Source organism: Tupaia chinensis, unplaced genomic scaffold (assembly GCF_000334495.1).
Source record: "Tupaia chinensis unplaced genomic scaffold, TupChi_1.0 Scaffold143647_1, whole genome shotgun sequence".
NCBI lineage: Eukaryota > Metazoa > Chordata > Mammalia > Scandentia > Tupaiidae > Tupaia > Tupaia belangeri.
In genome coordinates, this window is record NW_006203496.1 from 514,508 (window position 1) to 530,389 (window position 15,882).

The following is a 15,882-nucleotide window of genomic DNA, read 5'->3' on the forward strand; positions in this document are numbered from 1 at the left end:
TCAGACTCCTCACTTTTCGCATCGGCATCACTTATAGGAAAATGAAAGCACGTTTCACTGTGTCAGCAGTGAACTCCGGGACGCTAGTGCTTTGCTCACAGATCTTGCAAGTGTTCATGCTGGGGGTCCCTTAAAGCCCTGATCGCATGTTTAACAAGTACAGGATCGGATGTTGGCCTCAATTCCTATCTGGTAATTTATCCGGTAACTTCCGGTTAAAGTTTCACATCATAACTGAGGTCCATTTTATTGCCCGTTTAGAGCAGAGTTCATCTGGGGTGCCCTTCCGTTGTGTAGGGGATATTGGTTTAAATGCGGTCGACACCAGGTTGAAAGCTGTAATTTTGTGCGGGCCTCACTTGCAGTAGACCGCACTCCTTGGGGTGCAGAAGAACCCAGACTGATGCCGCAGTGCCGGGCCGGTGCATTCCTCCTTGGCAGGTGGGGTAGGTAGGGATGCAGGTCAAGGCTCGCCCAGGGCCTGGGCGTGTGCTTGGCCGTTCTGTTGCTCCTGGTGCATAATCTCCCCCGTCTTGTGGCTGGAGCAGGCCTTTTTCAGGTCCATAGCATTGCCAGCCTCTTTTCTGAGGGCACCTGCAGAGCTCCAGGCTTGATCAGCTCCTGAGACCCTGATGTCTGCAGTGGGGTGGGTGTGGGCGGCTACCCGTGTACTCCCAGAATGGTTTAGGGGCCCATGGTGTGACCCTGTGACCTCAGGAAGCCCCGATGCTCTCTGTCCTGCTCCAGGCGTGTCTCCTGCCTCGACGCCACAGCTCCTCCGTAGTGCTGTTGGAGCCTCGCCTTAGGTTACGGGACACTCTCTGCTTGCACAGAGGGAAAGTGGTTTGCGAGTAAAATCAGGATGTTTCCATCCCTTCCTGGGCCTCGGTTTTACTCCGTGATTTTCCAAAGAAATAAACTATGAAAGCGGATCTCAAGTTCCCTTTGTTTTTCATTCGGGTGAAAAAGGTGCAGTTATTAAAATAGGTGTTCTTGGACCAGCCGATGGCGTAATGGTCACGTTGCTGGACTCCCACATCGCAGACTGCTGTTGAAGTCCTGGACCTGGCAGCTTAAAACTCACACCAGGAGTGTGTGCGTACGTCCCTGTGTGCCCGAGGCCTCGAGAGGAGAATGGAGGAGAAGGGATGACCATTCGCCCAGGGAGTGATTTTTTGCTTTCTGTCTGTCTGTCCGTCTGTCTTTCTCTCACTCCAACAAGCACACATCCCCTATACTAAAAATCTCTTTTAAAAAAAAAGCCATTCTAACAGGAAATACTGGATGAGGGTACGTGATTGGGTGTTTCAGCAGCTTCAGAGCAGTTGGCTCTCTCGAGAGGGGAGAGCCTGCTGCTTTTTCATGAGCTCCTCCTCCTTCCTGGTCAAACTGGTGCTCTTCCTACCTTGCATAACTGGCAGTGCTGAGACCTGTCGGGAACACCCTCCCCAGAGGGACTGTCCCCACTGAAATGTGTGGCAATTAATAGGCAGGTACATTGTGTGGGACACGAGTATTCCCTTACTGGGCAGGTGATGCCCAGGATGCTGATCAAGCTGCTTGCTCAGGAGAGCAGGCTTGTTTATGTCAGCTGTGGTCATTCGAAGAAACTAGAACCCACATTGTGGTGCTTGCTTTTTCTCAGTCTTCCCCAAGTAGCTGGGGAGTAGCCCCGGAGACCTGGAGCAGGGCTGCCTGGCCTCACTTCCCGGGGAGCACGCACCTGCAGCCTTTGACACCATCCCTGTCCTTCTGCAGTCTGTCTGATTGGACCTCTCTGTGACGCTCTCTCCTCCCCATGTTGTTGCAGGAGTGCCCTGCCAGAGCCTGGTGTCCTCAGGCAGCTGTGCAGGTTTGCAAACATCGCCCAGGCCTCTAACGTTCTCATTCGTAATCCACTGAGTATGCAGACGGGAAGGGGTTTATTAAATCACAAAACCTGAAGCGACTCAGGCATCGTCAGCCGAGCTGCTAAGCCCAGGTTGCCACTGCAGGGTAGGAGTTTCCAATGTCATCTCAGACTATCAGATGACCCTGACCCTGTTTGGAAAAGGCTGTTGCAGGTTGATATTTGGGATGTCTCTGAGTTTGTAGCTGCTGTGCTGCCTTCTCTTATGCAGCTGGGAAGGGAGGCGGGCGCAGGGGTTTATAAACTAGTTCTGAATGGCTTTGGCTTTGGCTTTGGCCGCCCAGGGCTGTCGTCCTGGTGAGTGCTTTTGTTGTGAACTTAGGGAGAGTCCATTGCAAATCAGCCTCCTTCCTATCTTCATCCAGTGCCTGTTTTCAGTGAGGAAAATGGGAAGGAATAGGAGCGACCATTGTTCTTTCTGTCTGCATCTCTTCCTGAAGAGGGGTATTCCTCAGAAGACCTTTTAAACAACATGTCGTTGGACTCCCAGCTGGAATGATTTAATTGCTTTTGGATTCACACCGGGGGCATGTTGTGTTAGGGCCAAAAAGCAATCATTTGGATGAGTTTACCGCACTTCTGCTCTGTGGTCGCCTCCGAAGGGCTTTGAGCCTGTCTTTGTCTGCAGCGGGGGAAGGAGGGGTACGTGCAGCAGGGCCAGGGGCTCCCCAGAGCCAGGCCCAAGGAGGAGACGCCTCGTAACTGACAGATGCTGCTTTCTCTAATTGACATTTTCATGGGATATCATCCTCACCTCTTTTTCACCCCTGGCAATCCCACCCCCTCCCGCCCCGAGGCCAGTGAATGTTCCAGAAAATTAGAATATGGACCAAGAGATTATTTTTTCAGAGCAGTAGTACATGCAGAGTCAGAATATAAAATGATAAACATTCAATCCTCTCCCACCTCCACCCCCGCCCTTCCATTCGGAATGGTGTGTGTTAGAGGCCACTTGACACATGGCTTCAGTGTGATTCAGGCCCCACGCCACCAATGGCTGTCAACGGGACGCAAGCTTTCTGTGTTCAGGTTTCTTTTCCTTTTTTTCTTTTTTTGGAGAGGTTTTTGCTATAGGGCGCGTGCACTCACCAGACAGAGAGAGACAGAGAGACAGAAAGCGAGAAATCACCCCCCAGGGGGGATGGCCACGCTGCAATCCCTTCTCCTCCATTCTCCTCTCGGGATCTTGGGCACGCACACACATGCGCCTGGTGTGAGTTTTAAGCCACCGGGTCCGGGACACGAACCGCGGTCGACTATGTGGGAGTCCAGTGACATGGCCATTATGCTAACCGCTGGTCCCATCTGTGTTCAGGTTTCTGAGTGAGGAAATCATAAGGGCTGAGCGGTGGCATGGTGGTCACACGGCTCTCTGAGAGGCCGACCCTTGTAGAAAGTTTCGTGTTCCAGTCCGGAGACGTCCCTAGGTCCGCTGAACATGTTGCAGCTCTTGAGCTCGAAAGCTGGAGCTGGCTGAAGCAGGGGGTGGAGTATGGTGCTGGAACCCTGTAGGGATGCTGTGTGTGTGTCTCTCTGTCTCTCATGGAGCAGAGAAGTAGAACTGTGCTTCTCGTCTTAGATTTTTGCCATTGGGCACATGCATTCACCAGAGGGGGGAGTGAGAAATCACCCCCCAGGGGTCGTGGCCATGCCGCAGCCCCCTGCCCTTTCTCCACCTGGGATTTCAGGTAGGCACTCACATGATAACCTGACTCCTGAAACGTGGTCGGCCATGTGGGAATGCAGAGCCTGGACCGCCACGCCAGCTGCTGGCCTCTTAAATAAAACTTTGGAGAAAGCAGAAAAAGAGAGACCAGAGGTGGTTTTGTTCACAGGTTTGTAGGCACTGAACGAGTAATCCATACCGCGCACAGCTTGGCTGATGGGAAGCACAGTATCGGCTCTTGTCAATAACGTGATTCAAAAGGTCAGGGAGCCCAGGACGAGTAAGATAATTCCGGAACGTTCCTCTATCCCTAAGGCCTGGCACATGATGAGGGCTAAGAGGCCACTTGCGGCTGAGGGTCACCTCATCAGAGCTGTCCTGTGGGCTCTTTAAATGCGATGGAAGTTTTCTTTCTTTTTTTTAAAGAATTGTTTTATTTTATTTTATTCATTCATTTATTTTAATTTGACCAGAGACAGAGGGGGAAAGTTAGAAAGCAAGCCACCAGGTCTAGGACTTGAACCGTTGAATGTCCAGCACCTTAGACACCATGCCACTGCTGGGCGATGGTTGTTTTCTAGGGCGTTCCTTCAGTGTAGTCATCTGATCGCCAGTTGGTTCTCATTGTCCGTAAGTATCTGTTCCCCTGGTAGGCCCTGAGGTATTCTCACACATACGGGAGCCTGGCCAGGGTCAACGCGGTGCAGTGTGGGGTGTTTGAGCCCCGCCTCTTACACCCGTTTCCCTGACAGCTGACCAGGAGGTGCACCTGGTGGTGAAGAGAAGCTTCGGCTCTGGGTCCCCTGACCCGGCAACAAAGGGCCAGTTATTTAGACTCTGTAAGCCTTCGTTTCCCCTTTTGTAAGATTTTATTTCCAGCAGACACAAAAAGCCTTTAGGATTAGGGGAGACCGAATGATGGGGAGTTACTGGAATTGGAGTAATGGAGTAATTCTTTTTGGAGTAATGAGGACACATTTTATACTTCATGTTGTCACGATGGTGGCACCACTGTGTGTCATCGATCCATGGCATGGTATACTTTGTTTATTTAAAGGATTATTTATTTTTATGTATTCATTCATTCATTTTAATTTGACCAGAGAGAGAGAGAGAGAGAGAGAGAAAGCCACCAGGTCTGGGACTCAAACTATGGTTGGCCATGTGGGAGTGTCCAGCCTCTTAACCAGGTTGCCACCTGCTGGTCCCGGCACTGAATACTTTAAGAGGTGTGCTAAGCGAGGTCATTACAGGTGTAAACCCAAAGTCTACTGGGATGGGGTGAGGTGGCAGACATCGAGTACACCGCCCTGGTACTGGGCGAGCTCTCAGAAAAGGTGGGCAGCAGCTTCTGTTCCTGTTACTGACCCTCCAGAACTGCCATTCCCCTGTGGTTCTGAGCACATGGCACGGAGTGGATTTGATTTTCCAGGGTCTGTATACGTTTTGTTGTAAGAATTGGCTGGCCTGTGTTCATTTCGTACACGCTGTGGGTGGGGTCACGGAGGTGTCCGCCAGACTGCTCCGGAGTCATTTCAGCAACATCTGGCATGTCCTATGGGGGCTCTTCCATCACTCGGCTTCGTTCTGCTGTTTCCAGAGCGTGTGTGTAGAATTTTCCAAACTATTTGTTACCCAGTGGGGGAGGGGGGAGTGATGGGTTCCTGTGATTGACAGAACAGCTAATCCAAAGTATGCATTTGAAGAACCTTGAAAATTCGCCTTTATTACAGTGCAGCACTCTATTTAATAATTTCATATTTCTCTGTGAATATGCATATGCTGCAGTTTACCAGCTCTATAAATTACATAGATTGTGTAAACAGCGTTCATTCTGGAGTAAAGCACACACACATTTTCTTTTCTTTCTTTCTCTCTCTCTCTCTCTCTCTCTCTCTGATTTCTTTCTTTCTTTCTTTCTTTCTTTCTTTCTTTCTTTCTTTCTTTCTTTCTTTCTCTCTCTCTCTCTCTCTCTGATTTCTCCTTCCTTCCTTCCTTCCTTCCTTCCTTCCTTCCTTCCTTCCTTCCTTCCTTCCTTCCTTCTTTCTTTCGAGAGCTTTTTGCTATAGGGCACATGTGCTTGCCAGAGAGACAGAAAAGAAAGCAAGAAAGCACCTCCCGGAGGGATGGCCACACCACAATCCCTTCTCCTCCATTCTCCTAACGGGATCTTGGGCATGCATGCACACATGCCTGGCGTGAGTTTAAGCTACCGGGTCTGGGACTTGAACTGTGGTCGACTACGTGGGAGTCCAGTGACATAGCCATTATGTCAACTGCTGGTCCCCACACATACCTTTTTAAGCTTTCCCTCTCCTAGCGTGTTTGTTCTTGTTCCAGGCAGAGGTGGGCCAGCGTTTCAATGGCTTATTTCAGCACGTGTTCTTTTAGATTTCATTGTGTTTTAATACAGTAAGGACTTCTGAAATGCAAAAGCTGCGAAGGCACTTGTTCTAGAAGAAGTATTGCGTTAGCTGGCTCCTCCTGAGTCTAACCCGCAGCCCTGTGACAAAGCCATGGAGCATGAGCCTCGTCCTGGAGTTCCGCAAATGCCACCTGCTCCCATGTCGCTCCCTCGGCCCCCCCAGAGGCATGTCGGAGAGTGCAGACGCCTCAGGACCCGCTGATGTGCACGCAGACCGCGGGCCTGTGCGCAGCAGGTTATCAGTCCTCCCTCGACTCCAGCTCGCTTGGCCTGAGAAACTATTTTTCAGTGACAAAAAACACATTTATTCTGATTTATGGTCTTTCTCTTGTCCTGACCTTTATGTTCTCATAAAGGTCTTGTGGCCTTTGAAACTTCAGTATGGGGACTTATCAGGAACATGTGTAAGAGCCATATTGGAATGAGGAGTATTCCATGCCGTTACTTGTAATGTATTCCCGTTCTCCGGTCCTGGGACCTGGGCAAGCAAATCTTAATTTTAAAAAACAGATCCTCTGTAACTTCGGGAATTTAAGTTCTGTGTAAAAGGAATAAAGTGCCTGTGAGCTTTTAGAACGCTGTTTACAGATTTGTTCAGAGAGATTTCACCGGCTTCTGCGGGCTGGTCTTCTGCGATCCTGGTCCACACTCCAGTGTGAGGTTATAATAATTGGTTTCTCCTCCGCTATCCTGGGTCCCCTCGGCCTCTCCTGGTTTCACTTGCAGACGTTGGAGCTAAGTCAGCGGGGGCTGTTTTGGTCCAGGGCAAACCGGGTTACAGCACTCACACACGCTGCTTTCAAATCCTTTTCAACTGTTGGCACAGGTTGGCAGACATTCCATTGTTTTGAGACAATAGTGACTCCAAGTTGAACTGGCTCCCGGGAGCAAGTGCCGCTTTGTACAGTAACAAGGACTTAATGCCGGCCAATTGATGGAGGCTGTGTCTTGCCCGAGTCGGGACGCTCTGAAATGACAGGAAACGGACATTTAAATATCTGGCTTGAGGTCAGAAACTTGCTGGAGATCTCTTTTTCCTTCTGTAACACATTTCTTCTTCACAGAGTGGTAAGTCCCCCCACCCCACCCCCATGACATTCGTTTTGGGCTCAAGCTTCGGGAGATGGTCTCTGTGTAGTTGGGGTGTTTTTGTTTGTTTTGGTTTCTTGTTTGTTTTTGCTTGTTTTGTATGTTTTTGCTTTAGGGTGCGTCAGCTGGCTGGGATAGGCAGGGAATTGAGGGTGAGATGTCAGCCCTCCCCCGTCCCCCAGCAGACATTTCTGGTCAGGGGCTTGTAATGATTCTTATCTATATTTGTTTTTCGAGGGGGAGTGGTTTAGCGCTTCAGAGCTACACTGAGCGACCCCAGCACATCATGTACCTTTGGTCAGGTGCCAAGTTAGTCTCCTCTTTTTTTTTTTTTTTTTTGAGAGAGGTTTTTGCGATAGGGCGCATGTGCTCTGCAGAAATACAGAGAGAGACAGAGAAACAGTGAGAGTGAGAAATCACCCCCCGGGGGCATGGCCACGCGGCAATCCCTTCTCCATTCTCCTCTCGGGATCTTGGGCACACAGGCACGCGCCTGGCGTGAATTTAAGCCACCGGGTCCGGGACTTAACTACTAAAAAGCACACCAGGCTAGGCCTCCCCCCCCCACCCCCCCCCATACTCTGCCTTTATTCACACCACTGATTACCAAGATAGGGGGCTAGCGGGCAACCTCCGGGGCAGGCAGGAATATGTTGATGGCTTTGTCAGCTCTATTTAAAAGGAATTGCAGGTACCTTATAGCAGATTTAAATCAATCAATCAATCTTTTAAAAAGGGAATTGGCTTTTCAAAATGAGGCCTCTTGGAGCTAGCAGGCGATTGTAGTAGTGAAGGCGTCGGACTCCCTCATGGCCAACCACAGTCTGAATCCCGGATCTAGCAGCTTTAAATCACACAGGGCATATGTGCGTGCCCAAAATCCCAGGAGGAGAGTGGAGGAGAAGGGGTTACAGTGTGGCCATCCCCTTGGGGAGTGATTGCTCAATTTTCCTCTCTCTATCTCCAGGGAGCACATATGCCCTCTGGCAAAAGCCTTTTCAAAAAGAGAAAGAGAGGGACCAGCAGTTGTCTTAATGGCTATGTCACTGGACTCCCATGTAGTCGACCGCGGTTTGAGTCCTGGACCCGGTGGCTTAAACTCACACTGGGCACATGCGCGTGCGTGCCCAAGATCTAAGATGAGAATGGAGAAGGGATTGTGGTGTGGCCATGTCCCTGGGGGTGATTTCTCGCTTTCTATCTCTCTGTCTTTCTGGCGAGTGCACGCACCCTATAGCAAAACCTCTCCAGTAAACAAACATACAAATAAATAGAGAGAACGAGAGAGAGCGAGAAAGAAAGGCAAGAAAAATATGTATAGTCCTCTTACTACCTTTGGGTCGATCCTTTCTCTGATGAACTCATACTGCAGTGTACGCTTCAGTGAGTCCTGGAGGGCAGCTAGGAGGAGGCGGCTGGTTCTGGAGAATATGGAATTGAAGCACAGGTGTGTTGGGGAAGCTGGAAACTCAAAATAAGAGTGTGTGTGTGTGTGTACGTGTGTGTTCACACGCATGCACGTGCAGTGAGGGTTTTACAGCCCTCAGGATCAGCTTCTTATAGGCTACCCTAAGGGTCTCACCCAGGAAGCTGTGAGAATTAGACCTTTTAGGGGAGCTTGTGTGGCACACACCTCCTGGAGCCAGAAATGTGAATTCCTCCTTGGAAAGTGTAACTTTTCCGCCTTTGCAGAGGGGTGCAGGCTGCTGTTTCTAAGGTAACTTCTCTCGCCTGGTTTTTTTTCTTCCCCCTTCCCCATCACTCTTACCTTTTCAAGAATGAAGTGACCCCACATCAAAATACCAGCCTTTGGATTTAAAGATTTTGCTTGCCGTGCTGTGAAAACACTTGTCTCTAGACCATTTAACTTTGAGAGTATGTGTATACAAATCAATATATTTGCCTCTGTTCATTACCGTTCAGCCGTTTGTTTCTGAGTACAATACAATTTCCTAATATGGTTTACTGTGATGAATGGGTTTTTTCCCCTCTTTCCAGAAACGAGTCCAATTATTCCTTTTAATTGGGTGCTGTGTGGAGGACTTCTATACATCGCGCCTTTCTGTCTTTCTGTCTCTGTGTTCACAGGGTTTAGTCTTCCCCTGTGAGAGTGTATTTTTCGCCTTTCCCCTTCTCTCCCTTTATTGAGAATCTTACAAATTAAGACAAAAGATAATTACTTGAAGGGGTAAAACTGGCAGGTTCCCACGACACTTAAAATTAATGAGCTGTTGAATACAAAATATGCCTTGTCTCTGGCGCCATGGTCCGTGCCCGGCCCCCCCTCCTGCCTTTCTTCCCATTTGACCACGCGATGTGACTTTCTGGCGATGTTTGTCGTGTGGGTAGATTGCCTCTATGAAGTAGCAAGATCGTTACAGAAAGTGGATTCATTGGAAAACGTGTCTTTGTGGGCACATCACGGCTAATTTGAATCTGTTTAAAATTTTTGCGCATTGGAAAACTTTTTCCCTTTCCAGATATTTTACTAACATGTTCTTTCGCAGCGTGGGTCGATGACGGCTTAGGCAGCTGGTTTGGTTTGCGATGTCGGTGCCACATGACCGCCCTGTCCTGTGGCCCCTTCTGGTAATCTCCGTCCAGAAATGGAGTCTGTTTCCTCAGGCCTCACTTCTCCGGAGCATTTTCCCGACAAGTAGGTCATCGGTGGTGTTGAAACTGAGTCCTCCAGGGCCAGCAGGTGGCGAGGTGGTTAAGGCACTGGACTCCCACATGGCCTCCCTTGGTTTGATTCCAGACCTGGCAGCTTGCTTCCTCGCCTTCCCTTTCTCTGTCTCTGGGCAAATCAACCAACCAATCAATCAATCAATCAATTCGATTGATTCTATTTGGGGGGGGTAGGGGAGAGGTTTTTGCTATGGGGTGCGTGCCCTTGCCAGAAAGAGACAGACAGAAAGCGAGAAATCACTCCCCACGTCATTCTTTCTTTTTTGGTAAAATGGTTGTCACATAGTAGTCTCATGTTTTCTAGAGTCAGTCCTTTCGAATAAGAGTGGCTCTCCACGAATAAAGCAGCTAGCAGTCACACGCGCTCTCCATGCGGCAGAAGGACTTTACCCACAAAGCACAAGGGTCTGGTCCGGTAGCGGGCGGTGGAGGCTGGAGATTGAACACTGGAGCCCAGGTGACCACCTGCCATCGAAGCATGGCCGCACTGGATGTATGCTGCATGCCCCAAATCCGTGGAGTAGAGGGAATTACCGGCGTGACTGTTCCCCTGGGAGTCACCTCTCTCTCTCGCTCTCACTCCCTCTCTGGCGAGTACACACACCCCCTGCCAATTATAAAAGAAGGGCAAGCAAGGAATACCCCAGGGCCAAGATTTAAAATATTAATAATTTTAGGGCCGACAGGCAAGGTTGTTGGACTCCCACGTGGCTGACTATCGTTCAAGTCCTGGATGTAGTGGCTTGCTTGCTTTTTCACTTAATTTATCTCTCTCTCCTTCTCTGTCCCTCTCTGGTCAAAATTAAAATAAATAAATAAAGTTAAATAAAATAATTTTAAAATTAGGACCAGCAGATGCCGTAATGGCTATGTTGCTGGAGTCCTATGTAGTTGACCACGGTTTGAGTCCCGGACCTGGTGTTTTAAACTCACGCCAGGCACATGTGCGTGCGTGCCTAAGATCCCGAGAGGAGAATGGAGGAGAAGGGATTGTGGCATGGCCATCCCCACTGGGGGGTGATTTCTCGCTTTCTGTCTCTGTCTGGCGGGTGAAGAAAATCCTTTCCGTCAGGATTTTGGATGGACACACACACACACATAGTCACAGCCTACATGTTTTTCAAGGTGCCAGGTCCTGGCCTTGAACCGCACAGTCATCCCTGTGGGATCCAGTCACCTTAACCACCGAGCCACCGGCTGGCCCTCACCCAGTGTTTCTCCAAATAGGTTGCACACATAGTTTCCATTCATTTTGCTTGACTTGACAGGTTTTAGTGTACTCCCCGAAACCTCCACTGCCTCCCAACTGAGAACGTTTCCAGGAACTGCCCCTCCGCCTCTGAATCTTGATACCCTTTAGCCCTCGCTCCTCCATATCCCCAAACCTCACCCATCCACCTTCTGCCTCGGTACGTTTGCCCATCCGACGTTCCTGCAGCTCCCTGGCGTCTCCCCTGGTTTCGCCTCGGTCACACTCGACTCCTTTTGTGTCCGGGTGCCGTGCCATTATGTGACTGTGGCTCACATTGTTACCTCACACCAGCCGGTGGACCCATGGCTCTGTCCCTCAGCCCCTAATCGTACTGGTCGTTTATAATTCTGCTGTGGACACGGGTGCACAAGTCTTCACGTGGCGGGAGTGTTTGTCTCTCTTGTACACACACCGAGGGATGGAATTGCTGGTTCCTGTGGCAACTTTTTTTTTTTTTTGAAAGAATTATTTTTATTTAATTTCATTCATTGTCATTATTTTATTTTTTATGATGTTGACCAGAGAGAGACAGAGAGAGAGAAGGAAAGTGAGAAAGTAAGCTGCCAGATCCAGGAATCGAACCACAGTCAGCCAGCCATGTGGGCGTCCAATCACCGTAACCACCCTGGCACCTGCCGGCCCCCCTGTAGCAACTCTTAAGTTTCCCTTTTGCGATCTTCTAGCCTGGTTGCCAACGTGGTGGCACCATTTTAGGTTCTGACCAACAGTGAGAGTCCCGGTTTCTCCACCTCCTTGCCAACGCTCGGCCTCATCTGTGTTTTCGGATAGCCATCTTTGGGATGTGAATGGTATATCCCTGGTTTTGATCACATTTCCCTGATGGCCATCCCCCTCGTTGTTGATACAGCCTGTGGGAACATCAGCCAGGGCCCGGCTGAGGTCTCCGTCTTATTATGGAAATAGCGTTGGCCCCTGGGGATTTCCTGATAAGGGTTCTAGGTTCCTCAAGAGTCCCTGGTCTGCTATGAGGGGCGTCCTTGGTCTGCTCTGAGGGCTCCCGGTCTGAGTACATGCCAATGTCAAGCCAAAGGAAGCTGTGCGTATGATTTTCAGTGTTTATGTAGTAATCTGTGAGGCCCCTTTAAACGTGGCACAGTGACATCTCCCAAAAATTGGGGGCCTCCCGAGCCCCTGTTAGTACCCCAGAATGCTGTGTGTTCTGTAACTAGTGTGTGTCCTAAAACCTAGGCGTGAGTAACTCTCCCAGGTGCAGGGCTGGGAAGTGACCCGCAGGACACAGTTAAGAAGGGGGAAGGACTCACAGAATTTTTTTTTTTTTTAATAGCCGAGGAAAGAAATAATTCGAGAACTGGCACTTGTCAGTATCAGACTGAGCCACGGAGCACGTCTTAGTGAACAGAAATCCTAAGTAGGCCACACTGGAGGTTAAAAGTCCCCAACTACTTCCTGTGCTGTTTCTCGTAAAGGGGTTGTGTTCACTGCTTTAGAAAATTGGTGAACGGTCAAGAATTGCCTGGATTCATGTTCCTTGGCTTGATTTTTAATCACAGTGAAGTCTGACTTCTTCCGGATGTTGCGTTTAATTTGTCTTGAGGGCAAGCACAGATATGCCAGCCGGGGTCTGATGGATGGCTTCTGACAACGGGTAGTTCCTTACACTTAGGATGCATGCCAGCCATGGACGCTCGGCCTGGAGAAGCCCACGCAGCCTGGGATCCGATCCCGTGTTTTGACCCGACATGGTCTTTATTTCACCGTTGGGACTCTGGTTTGAATATGTGTCACTGGAGGAGCTGGGAGGAATTTGGACACCGGGGGTTACTTTCAGTCCCGATACAGAAAATGTAATCCCATATACGAAGTTGCAGCAAGTGGGCTGAAGAATGGAATGCATGCCATTGACTCAGAAAACAATTAGCATGAAATTCTGAGGACTTTCTCCTTGAAAACACGAGGGCATGTGAAGAGATGTCGGAAAAAGGGGTCCAGCGTTTATCAGCCAGGAGGAGCAGGCTCTGCAGGTCGATGAATAACCTAGCCTGTATACTTAGCATTTAAAAATTGCTTAGATTTTAAATAGTCCCCCAAAATGGCGGATATGTTACTGGGCTAGATTTAATCTTTTCGGAATGTATGCCTATTTCAAACCCCGTCATACACGGTAAATAATGTGCAGATCTTATCTGTCAATTACTCTTGAATAAAACTGGGAGGAAAGGACTGTGTGAGCAGGAAAGCAAAGAAACTTAAAATGTGGTTAACAGCGGACAGCAGGTGGGCGTAGTTGTTAAGGCACTGGACTCCCATAGGGTGGACCGCGGTTTGAGTCCTGGACCCAGCAGCTTGCAACATGCCAAGTGCATGTGTGTGCATGCCCCAAGTCCTGCGAGGAGAATGGAGAAGGAAATGCAGCATGGCCTTTTTTCCTGGGGTGATTTCTCATTCTGTCAGTCTCTTTTGTGAGAGCATGCTTCCTATAGCAAAAATCTCTCTCTTAAAAAGAATTGGTTAACAGATTTAACACCAGCATAGATGAGAAGGCAGAGGCATAGATAAGGAAAACAGGAAATATTTGCACTATTTGCAAGCATAAATATAATTTAAAGGACTCTTGTAAAGGAAGGCAAGAGCGGGTGTTGAAGGAGCCGGTTCATAGCCTGTGAGAGCATGTTTCCTATAGCAAAAATCTCTCTCTTAAAAAGAATTGGTTAACAGATTTAACACCAGCATAGATGAGAAGGCAGAGGCATAGATAAGGAAAACAGGAAATATTTGCACTATTTGCAAGCATAAATATAATTTAAAGGACTCTTGTAAAGGAAGGCAAGAGCGGGTGTTGAAGGAGCCGGTTCATAGCTAAGAGGCTGGCCAGGGGCTCTCAGTAGGGACAGAGAAGTGCTAGTTTCTCTGTGGCCTGGGAGCTGGTGGGGGAAGGGCAATTTGATTCTGCTCATCAAGCTGACAGGGAGAGTGATTTCGACTCAAAACTGGCCGACTGGTCAGGTAGTGAATTTTGCCTGGGAATTTTCTTTTCTTTCCTTTTGTTTTTTTTTTTTTTTTTGGAGAGATTTTTGCTAAAGGGCTCGTGCATTTTCCAGAAAGACAGAGAGACAGAAAGTGAGAAATCAGCCGCCTCCCCCGCAAGGTGGATGGCCATGCTGCAATCCCTTCTCCTCCATTCTCCTCCTGGGCTCTTGGGCACACATGCACATGTGCCCAGTGTGAGTTTAAGCCACTGGGTCCAGGACTCGAACCGCGGTCTGCTACATGGGAGTCCAGTGACATACCCATTATGCCAACTGCTGGTCCCGTGCCTGGGAATTCTGCACGCTTCAGTGGGATCCCTCCTCCAGAGTCGCTCAGGTGACAGACGGCATACACACAGTGACTTTGAAGGCTCCCTGTGACAGCAATGTTAAGTGACAGCTAAGAGTTCACAGGAGCTTCTCCCGGCAGTTCTGTCTAGAGCAGGCCAAGAACAGCGTGTTTTTCTTCCTGCCCTGAAGAAATGGGCCCGGCTGAGACGGGTGAGGGCAGGGGAGCAGTGGGTTCCAGAGATGCAGATGCTCAGGGCGCGATTCCCCGCATGGGTGCTGCCTGGGCCCCTGTCTGTGGGAGCCGGCAGGGCAGAGGAAACCCGCCACGCAGCGAGGGCAGGCTTGCCAGGTGCTGACCCCTCGTGCATTGCTTCCCCTGCTTGGAGGGCTCACCCAGGTGGCAGGGTCTGTGTGTGCACGGGGAATGGGCACTTCTAGCTGGGGGTGGGGGATAAGGACTCCGTGGGCACAGGAAGCAGCTTGACCTGGTGTGTTTAATGACAGCGCTCAGCATCTCCATCTGAAAGTGCCCTGCCCCGGGGTGTCACTTGAGGGTGCAAGGCTGGAAGCACTGCGAGACTTGGGCAGAGTTCACCTGGCTCGGGGAGCTTCTGACGGTGCTCAGCTCCCACCCTCATGGGACTCGGGATTGGCACTAGGGTGCGAGTCTGACTGGAAGCCCCCTTTCCTCTCTGTTGTCACCATAAGGTGAGGGGAATACCGTTGTCCCTGGCCTGCGACCTCCAGCATCCTTCTTCCCCAGAGCCCTTAACTTCCAGCCCAGAGGTTCTCCCATCTCTGAGTTTACACTCATGGTGGCCTTCTGCTGGGTGTGTGGTTATTGGTTATTTTCTGTAGTTTAATTTCTCTTGTTCTTAGGATGTGAATGGGACGGTGGGCTTTCTTTGTAGGATTTTTTTTTTCAAACGTTCAAGTACTGGATTTGTGCAGGAGAGAGAGGTTGGGGGAGCCCCGGCCGGTGGTTCCTGCCCATGCTATGACACCTCCTCCACGTCGCGTCCTGTCGGGGTTTGGCGGCACACGTGCACATGCAGTGTGTTCTACCGGGTCAGGACAGATGGCAGTGGGCCTGTAGGGTCAGCTGACATTGGTGGCACTTAACCGCCGTGTGGCCAGGCTGCCTGGAGGGAGCTTTTCAAGAGTAGATTCTCCCATCTTTCAGTCAGAGGAGGAGTTCTCCGAGTGTGCTTACGCTCCGTGGTTACGACCCGAGTGTCGGATTGCCCGCGCTCTGTGCCTGGTGGGGCTGGTGTCTTTGAGGACAGTCCCCGTCACTGTCCCCGCTGTGGGCAGTGGAGGCCGTGGGGGGTGCCCACTGCCTAGCTTACTCACCACACCCTCCTTCTCCTCCCGTTCCAGTTTTCAACGGTTCCAGCAGGTCCACACGGGAGAAAGAGCCTGTTCCAAAACACAAAAGCAAAGAGGCCACTCCCGCGAAGGAGAAGCACAGCGAGCCCCGGGCTGACGGCCGAAGGGAGCAGGCCTCCACGACGCCCCCCGCAGCGGCCCCCTCCACCAGCCCCCCGGCCCAAG

General features: G+C 50.2%; 1 protein-coding gene across 1 annotated transcript in view; it reads left to right on the forward strand.

The window, feature by feature from the left end:
• Positions 1–15,882, forward strand: part of JARID2 (jumonji and AT-rich interaction domain containing 2) — a 268,700-nt gene that overhangs the window by 225,671 nt on the left and 27,147 nt on the right. The window contains exon 6 of the mRNA XM_027766735.1: positions 15,709–15,864. Coding sequence (XP_027622536.1) covers positions 15,709–15,864 — 156 coding nt within the window. The remainder of the gene's footprint in view (positions 1–15,708; positions 15,865–15,882) is intronic.